Genomic DNA, 16,392 nt, shown 5'->3' on the forward strand with positions numbered 1-16,392 from the left:
TGCGTCCGAATCTCTGGCAGCATCGATGGACGAGTGGCGAGTCCTGGAAGACTTCTCGGCAAGTGGTCACCAGTACATGGCGTCCGAACTGGTTGACGCTACTTGCCAGCGAGCACCAACCCGACGCTCCCCGTGCCTGTGGAATGTCGCGAGGGTGAACACCAGGAAGTTCGTCGAAGCTCTTGGAGCTAGCAGAACTGCGCTCCGGCGGGAGGTATGAAACTATGAAAAACATGATGTCGCCAGGTCCTGATGGTACCCCGGTGGAAGTTTACAAACTAGTGTTCCGCTAACGGCCAGGGATTCAACGCTTGCTTGAAGGAGGGCATTTTTCTTTGTCGGAGGGAAATGACCAGACACGCGCTGATCAGCAAGGGACAACTGGACGCAGAGCTGCTGTCTCCATACCGGCCGCTGTGTATGCTTGACACGGTCGGAAAATTGCTCGAGAAGCTCACCAGCGATCCACGCTGCCGGCGACTTATCCCCAAGGCAGTTCTGAGTCAGAACTGGATGATCCACAGTGGATACTGTTATTGAGCTCGTGGGTGCGGTTCATCGAGCGGGTGCCTCGGCTCGATCTCGACGGATAGCCCTCCTCATAACGCTTGATGTGAAAAACGCCTTCAATTCCGTAAGATGAATAGATATGCTGGGCACATTAGAAAACTTATTCCGCGTGCCAGGCTATATCTAGTGGATATTGAGGGATTATCTGAAAGACCGGTCCTTGCTCTATGAGACGCTAGAGGACCAAAGGAAGCTGGAGATCACGTCGGGAGTAACACAAGGATCCATCCTAGGGCCGGACCTCTAGAACGCTTCCGACGATAGTCTGCTGAGACTCGATATGCCTGGAGAGTCGCACCTGCTCGGTTATGCAGATGACGTTGCGACACTTGTTGTCGGACGGACTGTTGAACTGGCGCAAAGCAGACTTGGCATATTGATGCAACGGATAAGCAGATGGATGACTGCTTATGGTTTCAGCCTTGCGCTGGAAGAAACCGAAGTCGTCATTATGATCCCTGGGGACCAAATATTCGGTAGTATCGACCCCACTCGAGACTTCATCTATCTAGTACGGTAGCTTATCTCGGGTGGTTTTAGGTGGCTGTTTATTGAGTCAAGGAGCGTGAGAAAACTCACTTGTCAGGCTCGACCTTCATCTCGCCGAACTCCTAGCGTTTGGGTTCGCACCAGCACGGTGTTCACAAATGACAAACCTGTCAGGGGAGTTTTGCTGGTTGACAGCCTTGGTGACCGGGTTAGGGCCAATCGTACTCTCATCGTAGCACAAACAGAATAGTAGACTAAGCTCAGATTCTTCAAAGTATTGGCTGGTTTGAATAAAGGATTTGAAGTTCGCGTTGTCATCACTTACAATACTTTCGGCTTCTATGTCCTATTTAACAGTAATAAAGGACTTATTTTCGAAGTATGGTTGGTTTTATATTTTTCACTTATTTCCTAATGCAACACTTTTCACAAACGGTTGAATAATTACAAAACGCGAAGAGCCAGGCATTCCATCATTCAAATATTTGAGTAGTAAAGGAACGGCAGGAGCAAGGTTTAATTACGCGGCCATATTTTTTAAGAGTCATTCAAACAGATGAACCTCAACATGAATTACATTTCACCATAATTAATTTACGCCCAGGCAAACTGCGTCCACATAATGGGCGCTCAATGGAGCATACACAATTTCACTACAGATTTTACAGCTTATTTTCTCATTATGTGACTTGAATGTCCTGTTTTAATTAAGTCGAAAATGTGGTTTGCCAAAGTAAATTAAGTAAGTTGAATAATTGATTTCGACTCACCTGGTATAGGATGAACCATCTAAGTTGCCACTTATTACTGTCAGCTGTCCTTTTGTACAAGTAACCGTGCTGCAAATAGGATAAAGCCTTTAAATTAGTAATGAAAACCGTTCATTAGTGGTTACGATTTAGAATTAAAATCTGAAAGAAAATAGGACGAACTTCGTCCTGTAGCTACTAGATTTCACGGAGTAGATGAAGTTCAGAAAAAGGTTTTCCATCCACAGGAAAATGTAAATAATAAAACTAGGAAATATGAGACTATTTGGATGTCTTCCACTACATACAGGACTGAACAGGAGACATGTAGAGGGACCGCTAAACATGATACATGGACGGTGAACAAAGGATAATATGAGTCCCAGTATATTCTGAACCTGGGGCGGTGCTTTACAAGAAAAGTCTATACAGATCACCCTGATTGAACACGGATAAACCTTTCTTCCAAATTCTACTCCCTCGTCTCCTTTGTAACCCATGGTAATAGTGCTGCTGGTAATAGTAGAAGAGAGTGGGTGGTGGGCATTCTGCTGAGAACCTTTTCACAGAGATCATGTTCTGATGGAAGTCGAAGTTGCAATTGATGTTGCAAAATCTGAAATATAACTTCAAAAACGCTGAATACGGCCTTTTAGGATTCGGTATTCCAACTAAACCAAGAAGACTGACTAACCTAACTCTGATCAATAAAAGCACTAGGGTCACTCTCGCGACAATATGCAAAAGGGACGCTCAATATTGAACTCTTTTCAACCTGTAATCCGCAAAATACCTGCCTTCTACAAGTCTCCCAAATGTTGGCCCCTTGAGGCCAGTCAGCCCCAATTCATTCGCGTTGAAGACCCTGGAACTCATCCTTGACATCCGCATAAAAACGATCACGGTGAGGACCTCAGCACACCTACTTCAAAAGCGAATCCACATAAAGCGCCCTTCATAGGGTAATTAGCACGGTTGCACAGTCGCTACACTTCAAACAGGATACCCTACCTACTTCTCTGTTAATGGAAGAAGCATTCAACACTATCAGTACCGAAGCCATCAAGGAGGCTTTAGCAAGAATAGGATTGCAGGCGTGTCTTCCGCATTGAATAGAACCCATGTCAAGGACTAGGATAATCCAATCTGATCTGGGAGGTATCCACTTGACCAGAACTATGAGCAGAGAGACGCCTCTAGATGGCGTTATCTCTCCTGTGATCTGGTTGATTGTGATGAATAAAATTCCACGGATATTGAAAGGGAGCAGGGCCCATCGAGAAAGGTGTGCCTGTGAGCTATAAGATGCGAAATCAGCGTAAATCCAATTCTAATTTAGCCAATGCTATTTACTACCAGGGCGAAATTGAAATCCACCTATCACCATTAAATAGGCCAAGATTGTCACTGTCCTCCAATCTACGTTACCATCCAGGATCCAAACTCGACTATACTAAACCTAGAACTGGAAACTAAGAAGCTTCAGTTAGCCTCCTACGCCCGCAAAGGGACCTTTATAAGAAAACGGAGTCTTCGGCCGAGGGTCGTTTACTGAAGGTACATAGACGTTATTCGTGCCATCCTAACGTGCGGTTCTGTTGTGTGGTAGCCAGCACTGAGCATGAAATACATCAAAACCACGGACAACTGGATTCAAAGAACGTGTGCAAGTACTTAGACTTTGCAGTGTACTTCCGCACCTCCTCCCCCTTAAGTATCACATCAAATGCATTGTTGGACAGCGAAGCCCTACGGCATTTTAGCATCCAGGACGAAGTAATTCGAAAACTCTAGACATTCTCAACAGACTACGTCACGGAGGACCTAGGAGGGACGACAATCGCATTGCGGGCTACGCCCCAAGGACACTTGGCGCAGAACAGTAGAGGAGGAGTGCAGACCTCCCCGGAAGTCGTCCGGGGTGGTGAAGCGGGTTGCAGATAACCGCGAATGATGGCGCGTAGGTGTAGTTGACGAGCTATACCCCACCAAGGAGTGAATGGCAACCATATATATACATATACAGGGTACGGCAGCATAACTTCCTTTTTTCAAAACTCAATAAAAACTATTGTATGCATCGGAAAATATTTATTTATTTTTTATAATGTAGGTACGTGTCTAAAGTTTTTATTTACATTGTTTTGAAGATCAAATCTGTTAGGTGACGTCCCCCATTCTCCATACATTGCGTAAACCGATTTCTGGCGTTTGTCATGACTCTTGTTAGCATAGCTGGTGTTATGTTGGCAATTTCTTCTTGGATGTTGGTCTTCAAATCTTGTAGGGTTCTTGGACGGTTCATATAAACACGGGATTTCAAAAAACCTCATAGAAAACAAATCACAAGGGGACAGATCGGGAGAGCGTGCTGGCCATTCCAAATCGCCTCTAATTGAGATAAGGCGCTCTGGAAAGTGTTCCTTCAAAACAGCCATCGATGCTCTTGAAGTGTGTGCTGTTGCACCGTCTTATTGGAACCAAGTGTCCCCCAAATCCAAATTTTCTAGCCGTGGGAAAAAAAATTCTGTAGCATGTTTACATACCGGTCCGAATTCACTGTCACTGTAACCTCATTTTCCTCAAAAAACCAGGGACCAATAATTCCAGCTGAGGAAATTGCACACCACACTGTGACTTTGGGTGAATGCAAAGGCTTTTGATGCAATTCTCGAGGGTTGGTGTCAGCCCAGTAGCGTATGTTTTGTTTTTTAACCGACCCATACAAATGAAAATGGGCTTCATCGCTAAAAAAAACAATAGCACCCTCGGGAACGACATCAAGAAGAAGCTCACACGCGTTCATCCGAGAACTGAAGTCACGTTCTGAAAGTTCCTGCACTATCGCCATCTTATAGGGATGAAAATGAAGATCATCACGAAGAATTCTTCTCACAGAGCGATCGGATAGTCCAAGGGCAGATGCGTGTTTGCGCGCAGAACGCTGCTTCAATGTTCTCAGGTGATCTAACGGGCCGAGGGACTCCAGTTCTTCCTTTCGTCGCACTTGCAGTTTGTCTCAATGTAGTGACCCATGTAACAACTGATTTGCGGTCTGGGACGGGAGCCAACGGGGCTAAATTAAAACGATTCCGAAATGCACGCTGTGTTACAATAACCGAACATCCGCTTGAAAAGTAAACCTCAACGGCAAAGGCAGGTTCCTCAATATTCCAACGCATGATGGCGACTGAACCATGTCGGGACAAAACTTTACAATATCCCCTCTTGAACGAGAACACTAGTGCTCCGCTATGACATCAACTAACTGAGTGGCGCGCATTTTAAAAAAGGAAGTTGTGCTGCCGCACCCTGTATATATTCCATGCAGTGGTACCGGGGCGGTCAAAGGGTAGTACAGGTCCCAGGACGAAACGTGGATTGGTACCCACGATAACCTGCGAAAAGCCTGCTGAACCAACACCAGCAGCTCTACTACCAAACTCTATCTCCACCTCCAAGCGGTGATCGTTGGTAGTTCGTTCTTAATGAAAAACTGCAAACGGAGGAGGATGAAGGCGAGTCTCCTGCGCCTAAAAACGGAACAAATTGTATCAACTGGTCCTCCAGGTTGGGAGTTGGGTAGGGATGGCAACCTCACACGAAAAACCGATGTTTCGAAGCCACAGAAAGAGCCTCAAACAGAATGGAGCTTAAAACGACAAACCCGGCAACGACAACGGAATAACTGATTGTAATTATGCGGTGTTTCCAACGATTAATTATCTGAAATAATAAAAAACTTGTTGTTTCTTTTTCGTTGGTGTGGATATTTATTCTTGCAAATACCGATATTTCGGGAACCACTTGTTCCCTTCATCAGTGCTAACAATTTGCGAATTTTCTCATGGAACGTCCGCTCCCTGTACAGAGCTGGAGCTGCCAAGGAGCTAGTCGATACCCTGTCCCAATATAAGGCTGATGTAACAGCGCTGCAAGAGATGCGCTGGACAGGAACGGGTTTCCTGGAGAAGACCCACTACACCATATATTATAGTGGCTATCCAGTAAACCACGAAGTAGGTTTCTTAGTCAGCCAAAAAATGAAACCTGCTTTTATCGAGAAGAGACTGCACAATCGGGAAGGATACCCCGATCTACGGGGCAGTTGAACGGACACTGCAAGCCTCTCCCAAGTATGATATTATGATCATACTTGGGGACTTTCACAATTAAGTAGGAAAGGAGCCCGTATTCAGTGGATACGTCGGCTCCCATAGTTTACAAATGGATACCATTGGTAATGGACTGCGGATTATTGAGTTAGCAGTATCAGACGAAATGGTTGTTGAAAGTAAATACCTGGTTTGCGCGGAAAGCAGTCAACAAACAGAGGGGGCCACTTTCAACCAAATTGACAACGTGCTGACTGGACACCGTCACCTCTCTGTTTTGATAAACGTCAGAGCAGATAGAGGGGCCAATATAGATCACTACCTCGTTGCCGTGGTGCTCCGAGTTCGAATTACTACACCGCCTACAATCCCCCTGACAATCAGGTGAGAGTGAATACTGAAGCCATCCACAACAAAGCCACCCGTAATACCTATAAGAGGGAAATAGAGGCTCCAATAACGGCAGCTAACAGATGTCCTGGAAATAAAGCATCGGCAAATGATCTTCACAACCATCTGAAGAACGTTATCACTGATACGGCTAGAAACATCCTTGGCTCTAACCGCAAAAAAAATGTCGGAACAGCTGGTTTAATGATGAATGTAGGCTAGCAATGGAACAGAACAATGCTGCATACCGAGTAATTTTGCATTCTCAAAGAACGCGGGCACGTGCAGAGATTTACCACGAACTCCGTCAAGCGAAGAAGTGACTTCACAGACGGAAAAAGGAAGCTTGGGAGAATCAATAGGTCGGCGAATTCGAAAAGTACAAAAAGCAACCGCACCAGGCGCGGAAGTTTTACCAACAAGTCACAAGGATGAAGCCTTATACATCTCGATGCTCATCCTGCCGAGACAAAAAGGGAAATCTGATTTCCGACAGAATGGGCATATTGGAGCGATGGGTTGAGTATTTTGATGGACTGCTCAACAATCAAAATATCGACGAGTTGGAGGTCCCGCCAACTGAAGACAATGGACAAATACCGCCACCACCAAGCATAGAAGAAATAGTCCGTGCAATCCACCGGCTAAAAACAATAAGTCACCAGGAACCGATGCAATTACAGCCGAATTGGTTCAATATGGAGGTGATCAATTACACCAAGTGGTTCATCAACTTGTGCTCAAGGTGTGGGAGAGTGAATCAATTCCTGACAATTTGCAAAGAGGAATTATCTGTCTCATACATAAAAAGGGAGATATCACACAGCGCAGCAATTATAGAGGTATCACGTTGCTGAGTACCATCTAAAGATATTCCCTGCTATCTTGCCGAATAAAACCATTCGGCCAGAACATCATTGGCCCATACCAAAGAGGCTTCACTCCAGGAAAATCAGCAACAGATCAGATTTGCTCTCTGCGGCAAGCGATGGAAAAACCGTTGGAATATGGACACCAGTTACACCATCTATTCATCGATTTTAAAGCCGCCCATGACAGCATAGCCAGAGTAAAACTATACACAGCCATGAAAGAATTCGGTATCCCAACGGAATTGATAAGACTGACTAGGCTGACCCTGACCAATGTGCGAGGCCAGACAAAAGCAGCTGAGTCACTCTCAAAACCATTCGACATCAACAAGGGTCTAAGACAAGGGGATGCCCTATCATGCGCCCTCTTTAACCTGGTCCTAGAGAAAGTGATCCGTGATGCTGAGGTAAATGCAAGAGGTACGATCCTCTTTAGGTCCATCCAAATACTGGCCTATGCTGACTATATCGACATCATGGGAAGAACCACCCGAGACGTACAAACTTCCTTCATCCAAGTCGAACAGGCGGTGATTGACGCGAGATCTCAGGCTACACATCAATGAAGGTTTTAGTTAAAATCCGGCTCAATATATTACGGTGGTCGGGTCACTTAGCTCGTATGGATGAAGATGGTCCAGCCCGCAAATGCCTCCTGGAGATCGACAACAGAAAAGACTGAATCGTTGGCGTCTTGGAGTAGATCTTCGATTATTAGTAGCGGTCGGAGTGAGTGCATGCGCTGAGCTAACGATAGTCGCCATTGGGGCACCAGTCGCCCTCCTCCTTAAGTACCATATGTAGTAGCCTGATCCACTGACTTATCGATGGTCGCATAACGTTGCGCTCTAATTAGACGTTGATGAGCTGGTACTATTGATTGAATGCGTCTGCGTCCAATATAGCCGCCTGGTTACCAATTGGGCGCCGAATGATGGAGAAAGCGGAAATAAAGAGCACCAGAAAGCTGGACTTAGGGCTTCGATGCGATACGTAGAGGGCGTTTTTCCGAAAGGTAGCTGCCAGCGGTGGTCGCCAAATACAACGCCAGCAACTTCAGTTTTCCAAACTGTAATGCTGCCTGCAGTGGGCACCAGTTAGTGTGTCTTCGGTGGAAGTCGGTGGTGTGATCAACTGTACAAAGGCCGGACCCAAGGACAAGCACCACTTCAATAATAAGTGTTACGGGGCTCCGCCTTGGACACCATCTTGTTGTAACGAGGAAGCCTGTGGTAGTCTACTAAGATGCTAAGGGTGTTCAGAAAGACATGAAGATGAAAACAAATGATTGTAACTCTCTAAGTGGCAAGAAGTCACCGACTTCGAATCCCCCCGCGACTTTAAGAAATCAGGTCGTGGCTGAGGTACGGATTTTGGAGGCTTCATTAGATTCACATTCCCTCGAATAGAAATCTGTGGAAGATAGGCTCTCCACTTTCGTGGAAAATCCACACCCGGTGTCTATGGTGCGGTCAGCCAGAAGGCATAGTACAGCAGCTCTCTTAATGAGAGGAACTGGAAACCTAACTAAGGCCGGTGACACTGTGATCTAAACCTTCCAAAAAACGGGAGCGAAAGGCTCGGCAGAAGGAAATTTTAGCCGCACAAGAGAAGGGACGAAAGCATTGCCTGTCAGAACCTTCTCCTCCGCCTCTACCGGAGAAAGCGAAAGAAGGAGAACTTGGTGATGTGAACGCAACTGACCTAATTTCGGTATGTGGAAACAGATCAATACAGCCGACGACAACGGGAGGTATTGCGCAAGAAGGCGAAGTATCTTGGGAATGAGGACACGGACGTTGCTACACCACCAAGTGTGGCGATGTCCAGAAAAATTGGACGCAAGAAAGCGGAACCTTCGCGACAAGCTGGTAACTCCGCTGAGATCCACATTGAACGCAGCAGACAAACATAAGAGATGGTCAAATTAACTTGCAGCATGCCAAAGCCTCTTCCTATCTACTGGCGGGACGGCTGGCAAAGTTGCAGAACCGTCCCTATATATTTCCGGTTCAAGAGCCACGGGTTCGCTTTAATAAAATCGGTGGTATTGGATCAATCAAGAGGACAAAGAGATTCTTCCATGAAAGATCCTGAGGATCAAGGGCCTGCGTTCTGATGTCTAAATTGTTGGAGGCAGCCGTGCTGAGATAACTCTGTTCCCAGGACCTCCTTGCAGCCAACTTACAATACCAGGTTAATGCCTCTGCTTACTCACCCTATGATTCTTTGTGTCCTCCGCCGACGCAAGAACTAGGGGATCTGATAGTGTATACTGAATCAGGTTGCTTGAAGTCTTAATAGGATGTGATGCGAACGCTCAGCATATTTGATGGGGCAGTAGCAAATGCAATCCAAGAGAGAGAGAAACTGTTTGATTTTATCAGTTCAGTTGGTCTAATGGGCCAAGAAGAAGTGAAGTAATTGACATAACAATCAGCACTTCAAAGTTGTGACAGTTGATTAGAATCTGTACTAGATGAAGTCTGTCTCACTCTCAAATCACCGTTACTTAGAATTCAGCCTGACTATTACAGGCGAACACTCTGTAATACCAAGACGAAATCCTAGGAAAACGGATTGGACAAGGTTTAATGAACTTCTTGGGGAACAAGTGGAGTTCCCTAGAAGACTAGGAACTCCATTGGCGATGAAAAATCAATTGGAAACTCTGAATCGCACACTTCTAGGGTGCTTTGAAGAGGTTTGTCCTATTTTCCGAAGCCAATGCGGTAAAACGGTTCACCGAAAAACTGCAAAAATTCATGAAATCAACCAGACGACTTCTAAATCCTACTTGCACAAGCAATAAGGATGAAGACTGCTTAAACTTCCAGAATTCATATTCAGCGTGAAAATAAGAGGCTCGTAAAACGTTCGCATACTGTGAGGAGCTGGAAGATGACTTCCAGGCTGCGCAGAGTCCTTAATAAGGATGAGTCGATCAAGTTGGACCGAATGGTACTTTCATGAACTGCAGAGTTGAGTCTATGCAAACTCGCTTGGAAGTGCATGATCCGGGAGAACAGGTCTCAGAGGTGTGAGAAGGAGAATTGGCGGTTTCTGCAAACCTTTAAGCAAGAAGGTAACACCAAGGGAATTGGGACACTGCGGGAGCGGTTGCTACCAATAAAAAGAAGAAACTCTTTTGCTATCATCTGAACAAAATACCTAGCATGGATGACATCTGTCCAGCGATGCTAAAGGAAGGTATAGAGCACTTAGAGCGATTTCTAAGAAATATTTTTCGAGGATGTTTTGCTCTGGGCTACGTGCTTTCTTCTTGGCAGAAGGTTAAGGTGGTCTAAGGTCTATCTAAGTCCGGGAAAGATGACTATTCAAGTCCAAAGAACTTCAGGCAATACGCTTACTAATGTGGAAAGTCCTGTAAACCTGCTCTACATTCTTTACCTTCAAATAGAGAGGACACAATTCTGAAAGGCTAGTGCGCGATCTGGGTGTTTGTGGACAGTGAAGGGGCGTTTGACTGTGCGCTTTTCCAAAAGCTCTGTGATGTCGCCAGAAAGCATTGTGTTGATGAAACTTCAATTAAGTGGATCTACGCTATGCTAACGCAGAGATTACTGTCTGTCAATCAACTCACTACTATGAGAATACCAAAATATGCCAATACGCGTTCAAGCTCATGACGTAGCTGTACTAGTTGTTGGTCGAAATGTCAGAACGATGTGTAGAAAAACACAATGCGCCGTTGATTTGATTGACAGTTGGTAACTTAGACATGAACTTTCAGTAAATCCAAATAAAACGATGATGATATTGTTTACAAAAAAAAGGAAACTGAATGGTCTCTGCCTTCCAGAGATGAGGAGTACAGCCTTGGAACTCTCTGGCGAAGTGTCTCTTTGAAGGAAACATGTAGAGATAATGCGGACCTTTGCCTCGGCATGGAAACTTAGACCTCAGGTAGTCATGTGGATATATCTTGCTATCATTACGCCGATGTTCGTTATGCATCTATAGTATGGGGGGTTAAGGTGAAACAAAACGGTTTTTGCTGCAAACCACACTGCAAAGAACTGTGTGTCTAGGTGTCACCGCTGCTATGAGCACGACATCCGGCGGAGCTCTGAATGCATTACTCAATTTGAGGCCCTTGGATTGAGAGCTGCTGATTCTCAGATCCCCATACATCTGTTTGGTAGAAGATATGGTGTTATCTTGAAACGGAGAGAAACTGGGACGAACCAGAAGAATGCGTGTCAGGATATACTGACGTCTTCTACACCGGCGGCTCAAAAACAGAATAGGGTTCTGGAGCAGGAGTCTACCTCTCGAATAATAACGAGAAGAGGGCTTTCCCTTTGGAACAATATGCAACTGTCTTTCCGGCTGAAGTGCATGCGATCCTAAGGGCGGTGACCTGGATGATTAGCGAGCGGTTGAAGGGCAGGCGCCTCGAAATCTGTAACGATAGGCAAGGTACATTGAGGACGTTGTGTAGCCCTTTGATCATTTCAAAAATTATCCAGGAACATACAAAGAAACTGAAACTGATTGAACTTTTAGATCCAATACGATAAAGCTACTCAGTATATTTGGGCCCTGGGAGTGTCCCGGTTTTGAGCATCTATCATAAGTGACCCTGCTTCTCAGAGTCGTAAATAGAATGCGCTGAAAGGAAGAAGGGATTAAGCAATCGGGCAAATTGATGCAAATGCTCAGCAAATGCTTTGTAGTCCCCGAGACTGATCCTTAAATTGCTGCTAGTAGATGAACGATAAAGATACTTCGAGGACTTATAAACATTGCTAAATATTCCTTCAAGACTTGACGAATAAACCTTGTATAACGCTCGCCTGTTGCTTATGTCGCTCCCCTTCCTCAAGTTTATCTACAGAGAAATACGAGTAGATTTCATGGTATTGTATAATTCTGGTTTACACTATGCTGAACAACCCTATCAATTGATAACCCAGTTATATAGTACAATCCGCAAATTAAAACTTACCTGTTTATTTAATGTTGGCACACAGTTATTCTCAGGTGTCTGTAAAAGATAAAAATAATGACGAATGGTTAAATTTGAGTAAACACAAGTAGCTTAGTCGTAAATATCAAGCATTCTAAAGATAAGAGTCCAAAGTGGAAAATTATCCGACCAAGTAAAGAAAGATTTGTAAACTTTTCAGTTGATGTGAATTTTCAGAGATTAAATTTATTACACGCGAAAGCTGCAATTGGATAAACTAAATATACTTTACAGATGTTCCTTTAAGATTTGCAAGCATTTGGGGGCAATAAAAAGTGCTTCGGTTTGGTTTTCCATTCATAACGAAAACGAAGTGAGTTTTAGTTATCCACAAAACCTGACTATGCGTCAAGTGCTAGGGGATGAGTATCTGTAAAATACTGACCGTCCCCTTCAACCTCAACCGTAGCTATATCATCATCACTATTACCGGGCGTAGAAACTGGTATAGAGTGTAAACCGGGGACCACTCATTCAATATCTCTAAAACTTGTCTTGCTTGTCACTCCATCTCAGGCAGGATCTGCCATATTTCCTTTTTCTACCATAGATATTTCCCTTATAGACCTTCGGAGCAGGATCATCCTCATCCATATAGATCAAGTGACCCGCCCACCGCAACCTAATGAGCTAGATTTTATCCAGAACCAGGCGGTCTTGGTAACGCTCATAAATTTTGTCATTATCCGCCTTCTTGTTTTGAGCCCTGGAGAGCACCTGAGAAAAGTCCCCTTCAGATGTTCACCCCTGCTTCCATTTTTTCCTCTGTTCGCTCTGCAAGGGTTACCTTCGATCTATTTAGCGGTTGTGCTGTTCTCGGTCGAAGGCGCGATTGCTTCTGCTGTTCATGCATTTTCTATTGCTGTCCATGTCCACCTGTAGTATGAAATTGGATCCAAGAGCTTCTCCACCTCTGTCAGCCCACTTTGCTGATGTTTTTCTGGAGGAAGATCGCACACGGCATACGCTCCACAACTTGTACGCATTTCTTGATAGGACTTTCCTCTTCGGCTTTTGATTGAAATCTTTGCAGCCCGCGTCCGGCACTCATCGCGTGCCGAAGTAGTAGTTTTCGGAAAATGCCTTTGGACCAGAAAGATATGGCAGGCCCATTAGACCCGCAAGTAACAGCATTGGCTGTCCGTGTTCCCTTATTCTGGCAACGGAACCTTGAATTATCGTTCGTCCACTTGAAGGCACAATTTCAAATGTCGGGAGTTACGGTAGACGCGACCCGGTTTAACTACGCAGTGGTGGGCTTGGAGGAGACCATCGTCCTCGTTTTCCGATGTAGTTAAAGATGCCCCGTATATTAACCTCAAGAACGAATTGATCAAACACCTGTCAGTAAGTGAGTCAACAAAACTGGATCACCACCCGAAAAGGGCGATCAGGTTGCCGGTCTTCTGGACAACCTACGGACTCAGACATATATTGGTACAATCGTAGAGTTGGGGATAAAGCTATAAGATGTACACTACCATGTAATTTCGCAAAGTCTACAAAAAAACTAGACCTGCGCCACCCAGAACGCAGCCACGTCGCCTCATGATTTCAGACCTTCTTAGCAGGCGCAGTTGCCTTGTGGATACCGGCGCAGAGGTTTCGGTTTTCACCGTGCCCCGGCACCACCGATTAATACCATAAAATTTGAAACTCGCAGCAGCAAACTCTTCAAAAATAAATGCCTACGGGTACGTGGACGTGAGTCTCGGCCTACGTAGAACGTTTTCGTAGCGGTTCATCCTAGCGGATATTGGTTTCCCCATTTTAGGCGCAGACTTCTTGTATCACTATGGGTTACTAGTGGACCTGCAGAACAGGTCACTTATTGACCCCACAACTAGCCTCATTTCGTCATGGAGAATCTCGACCCTCTTGGAGGACATTACTGGCGCTCATGTTGGGGCATTCCTCCAAAAATTCAGTCAGATTACTACGAAATGTAGTTTCTCGAAACCAGTGAAACACGATGTTCTGCACCACGTCAACACCACTGGTTCCCCTTTCTTTTCGAACGTGTGTCCCCTACGACCCCAGAAGTTAGTTATATCACAAAGGGAACTCGAGGAACTAATTCAACAGGGTATCTACCGACCTTCAGGCAGCTGTTGGTCATCAACACTCCTCCCCTCTTCAGCTTCCACCCCTGAGCTTCATAAGCCAGCACACTTCTGACATACAGCACGTGTCCCTCAAGGACAACATAGTTGCTGACGCTTTGTCACGTATCTCCGAAGTAAACATCCCCGCCTCAGTCGACTTTCCGGCTATTGCCAAGGCACAAGAAGATGACGCAGTACTTCAGAGCCTCAAGTCCAACCCGAAATGCAAATTTCGGGTGTAGCCTATCTTCGGCTCAAACTTCACTATTTCCTGCGAAGACTCGAATAAGGGACCTCGGCCATACATTCCGGCCACTTTTCGCAAGGAAGTGTTCTACGCAGTTCACGATTTGGCGCACCCAGCCATCAGGACAACGAATCGGGTAGTTACCGGAAAATACTTCTGGCCCGCTATGAACAAGGACATTAGCTCCTGGGCCAGAAAGTGCATCGCGTGTCAAAAGTGTAAGATCACCAGGCATGTAAGAAAAGAAGTGGTCTCATTCCCTCGAACGACCAAGCGGTTCCATACGATCCATCTCGACCTTATAGGCCCTTTGCGAGATTCGCACGGCTTCAAGTATTGCCTCTGGCTGACATTACAGCACAATCTTATGCCGAAACCCTCTGCCGAGAGTGGATCCCGTGCTTTGGAGTCCCGGCAGTGATAATAACTGATCAGGCAATGCAGTCTTAGTCCACCCTTTCCTCGGAATTAGGCAAATTCCTGGGATTCGAGCGCTATAGGACTACTGCATACCAACCGCAATCCAATGAGATGCAAGAACGTTGACACCGGACGCTGAAATCCGCCATCATGGCCCGCGACGGTCCGTCCTGGACACAGGTCTTGCCTATCGTCCTACTTAGCCTCTTCAACACAGCCAGCAGGTAGGAGTTTGCTACCAGCCCCGGATAGCTGGTATACGGAGAGAGCTTAGGGCTTCCGAGCGACCTGGTCTTTGATAGAAGATCGGGTCTTACAGACTCAAGATTGCAGCGTTTGCTGAAAGGAAATTTAAAAAGAATCAAACAGACACCATCCGTCACGCATCCGCGATAACCAGGGCCGGAAGTCGCTGCAACCGTCTTATGAGGGCCCATATCGTGTTCTAGAGGGGGGGAAAACATTTTTTCCAGCTCGAGATCGGAGGCCACCCAAAAACGATGAGAGGAGGTAAGATCTTGAGTACCAAAGCGGTGTTCGCCAGGATTGCGTCTTGTCATCGATATTATTCCTCGTTCTTATCGTTGACGAGCGCAATGCTGATCACATTGCTTCCTACAGTGTACTGTAGTGTACCGTAACGGTCTTGAATGAAGTGTCCTAATACACTTCAAGGCCCTGATTCAATATGGATTGTTGCGCCAATTATTATTATCATTATCGTTGACGTTCTCTTCGTGGAAGACTTGGACCGTGGAAAAGGTTGCCGATTTAACGATTCACCGGACTTTTCCTATTCCTAATTCTCTTGTTGTGCTACAATTTTCGCCACCAGATTTTCTGGTACCAGCACCGCTCCTAGAGTCTCCTCTAAATTCCTCCTTTCTTCCACAAATCTCGGACAGTGGAAGAATACATGCTCTGGATCCTCTTGGGCTACATCGCAATTTGGACAGCCGGGTGAGGTCTCCAATTCAAACCTGTGGTATTGGCGATATCCTCCATGCCCCGTGAGAAACTGGGTGAGTTTATAATTAATCTCATCGTGTCGTGTCTCCAACCACTCCTTGATAGCAGGAATGAGCCTGTGAGTCCACCGACCCTTTACCGAGCGTCCCTACCGCTCTTGCCATCAATTTACGGATCCCTCCCTCTCAGCGTTCTTTGTATGCGATAAGGAAGAGATTGGCTTCTTATTGTATATATTCGCCATCTCATCTGCCAAGATGTCAATCGGCATCATTCCAGAGATGACGAATGCTGTATCATCTGAGACAGTCCTGAAGGCAGAGCATACCCTTGGGGCTGTCTTCCTGTAGACTACAATCAGTTTGTTAGTGTTAACTTTCATCCGCAACGCCTCTCTTAAAACTGGGGTCGCATAAAGCATTATTGAGGTCACCAACCTGGCTATAAGCAACCTACAAATATGCCGTGGACCT

At 45.7% G+C, this 16,392-nt stretch overlaps 1 protein-coding gene across 1 annotated transcript in view; it reads right to left on the minus strand.

Annotated features, from left to right (window-relative positions):
* LOC119660384 (ras-specific guanine nucleotide-releasing factor 2-like) overlaps positions 1-16,392 on the minus strand; it is a 323,473-nt gene that overhangs the window by 245,369 nt on the left and 61,712 nt on the right. Inside the window, exons 3-4 of the mRNA XM_038068909.1 lie at positions 12,158-12,196; positions 1,830-1,916 (exon numbers count right to left, since the gene is read on the minus strand). Of these exons, the coding sequence (XP_037924837.1) occupies positions 1,830-1,916; positions 12,158-12,196 (126 nt within the window). The remainder of the gene's footprint in view (positions 1-1,829; positions 1,917-12,157; positions 12,197-16,392) is intronic.

The sequence above is a fragment of the Hermetia illucens genome, chromosome 6 (genome assembly GCF_905115235.1).
Source record: "Hermetia illucens chromosome 6, iHerIll2.2.curated.20191125, whole genome shotgun sequence".
NCBI lineage: Eukaryota > Metazoa > Arthropoda > Insecta > Diptera > Stratiomyidae > Hermetia > Hermetia illucens.